At 38.8% G+C, this 6,037-nt stretch overlaps 1 protein-coding gene across 1 annotated transcript; it reads left to right on the top strand.

The window, feature by feature from the left end:
* The first annotated feature begins 986 nt into the window (after positions 1-986).
* LOC117293544 (melatonin receptor type 1B-A-like) lies at positions 987-2,338 on the top strand. The gene has a single exon (XM_033775902.1). It carries the CDS (start codon positions 987-989, stop codon positions 2,100-2,102), a length of 1,116 nt encoding a protein of 371 aa, XP_033631793.1. The 3' UTR covers positions 2,103-2,338.
* The last annotated feature ends 3,699 nt before the right edge of the window (positions 2,339-6,037 follow it).

Consider the following 6,037-nt stretch of genomic DNA (forward strand, 5'->3'; position numbering starts at 1 on the left):
CCCTATAGGCCTACTACCATGTATATTTGTATTGGCGATAATTGTCAGAGTCATTGCCAAACGTTTATACATACCCTTTAAATTATGTGTGCAACTTGTCCTTCGGAAGAACTTGACAACACATTGGGTTTACGTAAAGCTTAACAAAACCTTATCTTTATGCTGTTCATTGTCTGTAGAATTTAATTAAGGACACATATCGGTATTCATTAGTGGCACTATACACTACTGGTAATTACTCAAAATATTCTAGAACTGACTATGGGAACTTTTTTCCCTTTGTTGATTGATTCGAAATATCTTTCTGATACAAAACTCATTGATTGCAAAATATAAATATTGACAGCTCTGGTTTATAGCAAAGTAAACCATGTGTATTATGTAAATGTCTTGGTAAATTCTGTTGTGTTGCGTGCGCATTTCGTGTCACTGACATTGCTACTAAGTTCTACACGTGTGTTGATTGTGGCATGGATCGACTTGTTTAGCAATGCAGACCTGCAAGCCGTTATAATGACTACGTCTTGGCAAAGAGTGGGTTTTCTTTTATCAACAGAACTCCTCTTCATTCTGTTTGACGCCTCCTCCGGTTTGCCAGACTGCAACGAGTTTTTTTATATTGCAAATCACGAACTCTCATTATTTATATCACCACACGGGTTTTGTATCTCTCTTATCACGGCCGGACCTCTGATGCGGCTACCTTCACCAATCATTAAGCTATAGTGTTTGACGAGTGCTTTAATTGCCACTCTATTGTAAAGTACATGTTTACCTCATTTAGTAGTTGTCAGTGCTGCTGATTGAAGTTGACATTGTGTAAGACAAAAATAAACGGACCGTACAGTGCTATTTAATGACTGTTTATGTGGAGATGTAGAATGAAAACGGTTTGAACATGATGAGCTGTCGATATGTGTCCAGTTTGAGCGTAAGAAACTCCAACAAGTAATTGACGTTAGATTGTTGTTCGAGATTTTAAAACAATGGAGTTGAATTCTACTTTCAATGACGAAACGGAGGGATCAGGATTTTCCGAGATGCCGTCGGCAGTGCCGTCTCCCACCTCGATCCTCACCCCGGTGCAACGAGGGATTTTGTCCGGCATCATGATCTTCATCAGCATCAGTGGCTGCGTTGGGAACATCGTGGTCATCTGCGCCGTGGCACTCTCCAAGAAACTCCGCTGCATTACTAACGTCTTCGTTGTGAACCTGGCCGTTGCCGACTTGATGACCTGTCTGAATATTCCATGGATGGTGGTGGCTATCCTAAGCGTGGATGGCTGGCCCTTACCGGACTGGATATGCAGCTCGTGTGGGTTCACCTTGATTGTTTGTATCGGTAGTAGCATCTACACCCTAGCCTGCATCGCAACCATCCGCTATGTGGTTATAACAGGCACCCCAGGACGATGCCAGACTATATACACAACACCCAAGCTATGCACTATCATCACCTTGATCTGGACAGTGCCCTTGCTGCTTGCCTTTGTGCCCATCGTCTTCGATCTTGGCAAACTTGGATATGACTTTAAGTATAGCTCCTGCACATGGGATACTGGCCACCATAACTCGGAAAATCTCAGTAAGATATTAGCTGCCACTTATTACCCGCTGCCTTTCATCGTCATCACCTACAGCTACCTGAAGATACTCTTCCACGTACGCCGGCACTCCCGGACCGTTGGAGTGTTGTTGACCGTCAGCTCGACCGTTCGCCCCGTTGGTGCCATCACCGCCTCAGCGGCCGCAGGAAGCCTACCCGGTAACCCTCCGAGCGCACGGCAAATTAGCTCACAGTCTCACAACCCGAGGGAAAACAATCCACCACTAGAACACAATAACGTCCGGGCAAAAATAAACAGGAGACAAGTTGAAGTGACTAAGAACATGTTCTACATTGTGTGTGTATTTTTGTTGTGCATTTCTCCCTTTGGGTTTAGTCTGTTTTACGAGAAGAGTGACCCTGTTATACCATACGCCGGCATGTTGATATTCTGTAACAGTTGCATCAACCCGTTTGTCTACGCCACTAAACACCCTGTTTTCAAGAAAGTTATCTGGTTGATTCTGAAGTGTAAATTCTCTAAAATATCCTAACACATTGCAGCATGGTGTTTTATTTCTTAAAACTATTTTTTTTTTCATTTGCTCGGGGCTGATTTTTTGAAGATGTATGATAAAGTTCAGTGTGTATATCAAACAACTGTAATCTGCCATAAATAAGAAAATGTCAGGTTTACTGCATCGAGCTGATCATAGTATGTGGCCTTAACCCATGTTCATATAGTCAGGTACTAAATGAAGTGTAAAACCATGAAAAATATAGGCCAGGAAAAAATGCAGCCTAAACCCATGTTTATATAGTCTGATACTAAATAAATTATAACATGTAAATATAAAGCCATATTTATATATTCTGGTACTAAATGAATTTTAAAACAATGTAAATAGAGGCTAGGAGTTAATGCAACCTGAACCCCTGTTCAAATAGTCCGGTACTAAATGAAGTATGTTAATATAGGCTGGGACTAAATGCAGCATAAACCCATGTTCAAATAGTCGGGTACGTGTAAATATAGGCCGGGACTAAATGCAGCCTAAACCCATGTTCATATAGTCCGGTACTAAATGAAGTATACAACCATGTAAATATAGGCTGGGACTAAACGCAGTTTAAACACATTCCGGTAACAACATCCATGTAAAAAAATATTATTTACAATACCTGCATTTACGTCAAAGAAGCACTTTACGCAGACGTCTTTACGTCATAACCAAAATTATGAAAAAGGGAACAAATAACTGCGCTCCTATTCACTGTTGATAAGTTGTTAACTTAATTTATATTCTTCTATCATAAATTAACAGGGTACATGTCGTGCAATACAGTCATAATCACACTGGTTACAGCGTGCTTATCTTAAGCTAGGCGTATCTATGGTGCGAAGCTTATCATCTTAAGATACGCTTAACATGTTGCACTTGAGCTTGTGTAGTAGGCCCTATACATGTATTGAAACATATATGTAGTATGATGCAGACATCTTTGTAAAGTTTCTTGTCTGTAAGGGTGTCAGATTTACGTATACAAAAAGATGCTTTCTAGCCTCAGTTTTTGGTAACGTGACCTTGGACTGGAGAAAAACAAACAAAGTTGGACCGTTAGAGGGTATAATGTACTTTTTCCTAACAAAAAACACAATGTCCACAGATATACATTAAACTTACACAGTTTGAAGATTATGATAGTAGAAAGCTTCCCTTTAAGTTTTACTTACTAAGGTGCTGTAGTTTTTGAGAAATGAGTAAAAGTAATCATTTTCATCTCAGTTTTAGCATGTAAAAACGTATTAACCAGTTATGCTATGGTTTTGGAATAATATCATACCTGGTTAAGGGGATTTTACATGCTAAAATAGTTTAGTTTTGGTCTCATGAGACCAAAACTATTTGTGACTTGTTTTACTTATTTCTCAAAAACTACACAACCTTAGTTAGTAATATTTGAAGGGAAGCTTTCCACTATCATTATCTTCAAACCCTGTAAGTTTAATGTAAAACTGTGGACATTTTGAAAAAGTACCCGAATCCTAGGCAGTGGACATTATTGGTAGTTACTCAAAATAATTATTGGCATAAAACCTTACTTGGAAAAGAGTACTGGGGAGCTGTTGATGGTATAAAACATTGTGCGAAACAGCTCCCTCTGAAGTGGCCTAGTTTTGGAGAAAGAAGTAATTTTCCACGAATTTGATTTCGCGACCTCAAGTTTAGAACTTGAGGTCTCGAAATCAAGCATCTGAAAGCACACAACCTCGTGTGACAAGGGTGTTTTTTCTTTCATAGTTATCTCGCAACTCCGACGACCGATCGAGCTCAAATTTTCACAGGTTTGTTATTTTATGCATATGTTGAGATACACCAAGTGAGAAGACTGGTCTTTGACAATTACCAATAGTGTACACTGTCTTTAAGCCCGGTTCATACTTCCTGCGAATGTGATACGATTTCTGACGTCACAAATTCACAACGATTAATTCGCATCAGTTAATATTACCAAAACTTGTATCGAGCCCTAATCATGTGAACATGCTCTAGGGCGCTGAACATGGACAAATAGACAAACTAACAAATAAGAAAATACGGAACTATAGCAACGGGAGTAAACATTCTTAAAAACATTCAACAACAACTTAATCAATAGAAATCGTGAAGTATTAAAAATGCAATTAGGTCTAAAATCTCAAATACATGTTGACTTGTGATGAACTCCTGCGAAACAATCGCTGCGAAAACCGAGCTTCAAAATTCGTATTGCATAATTAGCATGAACAGGGATTTACACAATTTTATCGTTTTGCATACAAATAATGTCAAGAGGCTTTAATATAAATGTTTTCAATATCGTGATAAGTTTTATAATGTTCTTGTTTTACTCTAATCAAATCTTTTGATATTTGCTAACAGCATACATTAGGTCTGTATTGAAGAGATCACAGTGCACTCTTTTACAACTCGCTAACACAAGGGGCACTTATCTCTGCGTAAACTTTGGGGTACAACCTAGCCCTATATAGGACTCTTCCTCTGTACACGGTCACTGTAGTACAATACGAAAGTGTAAGGCCGACAGGACTAGGATACAACCTACAAACTACAATCCCGGTCATATCTCGTTGGCCCCCCCTGCCCCCTTTCAATGTTGGTTCCATTTGTCGACTGTCTTCCGAATTACAATCAACATTGAGCGGGGGCGGGGGGGGGGTGCAAATGTCTTGAATGTGAATGTGAATGGGAAGTGCACAGGGAACTGTTGAATCAGGAAAGGGTGGTCCAAGCATTTTGGCCGGGATTGTAGATTGTTAATAGCAAAGCACCTTCTTTTGTTATTTTGTAAAAAAGTGAAGTTAAGTGTCAATAATAATCACATCATGGTCAATTAATTTTTAAAATGTCTCAACCGTGTCATTTTAAAGTAGTTGATTTGTATCCGTCCCACTCACACAAGGACCATATGGACAGGTTCTAAATATAGAGGATCCCCAAAAGAGTGTCATTAAACCTTTAAGTGCCTCTGACGAATAACAGAAAATAAATTTCACGCTATTATTTGTTTTACTAAAATAATGAAAGATAGAGCTAATAACAATGGCTTACTGTACAAAAATAAAACACCCACAGAGTTGAAGCTTAATATAAATTTTAAAAAATAATAATAATAATAAAACTATTTTCATCAATACTCTTAATAAAGAATACCGAAATAGGAGTTAAGTATGTGTACTTTTATCTTTCTTGTAAGCCTATGTCACGGTATCTTTAAAACTGTGCGCTTGTGAACTACGTGTAGGCCCACGCAAACAACATATAACGAGAACTCGAATGTCTTCCCTGTGGCTTATTACTTGATAATAATGTTCAATGCATAACATGATAACAAAATCGGCGACCCAACAACTACAACTATTACCGGTAATAGCACATAATACCAACTAAAAGGAAAAAAGTCCTAAAAGTCCTACAAAACTGTAATGTGAACTAACTTAATAAAGATAAGGCTTAGTCACTACTGATTACGTCAAGAACACATTATCTAGGCCGACTAGTACTTCATCGGAGTGCATTCAAATCAAGTAATTCCCATTCTGCTCCTTGGGAAAAAATTGACGTATCGGCCCCATAGGCCCTAGTGAGGGATCGCTTCCTGAGTTACGAGACGACCGCGTAGGCTTTTCAGTTTTAAGGTGCCACTACGTCGAAGTGTTCTAGAACACAGTCTTCTCAGTGTCCATTTTATCTCACTATTGACTTGCTCCTTAAACTGACCGATCCACGAATTTTTTTTTTTTACTTATACTCCAAAAATGATTGACCATACAAACTTACTGGCAACAAATAGGCTCAAACCTCAGTATCACCATGACATGACAGTTTATGAAGTTATCATTATATTGATGGCCACTGATCAATATTGGGATGGCCCTAGACTGGTCCCATGTCCTTATCCTTTGAAGGGACCAATATTGGGTAGG

The sequence above is a fragment of the Asterias rubens genome, chromosome 8 (genome assembly GCF_902459465.1).
Source record: "Asterias rubens chromosome 8, eAstRub1.3, whole genome shotgun sequence".
In the NCBI taxonomy this organism is placed as follows: domain Eukaryota; kingdom Metazoa; phylum Echinodermata; class Asteroidea; order Forcipulatida; family Asteriidae; genus Asterias; species Asterias rubens.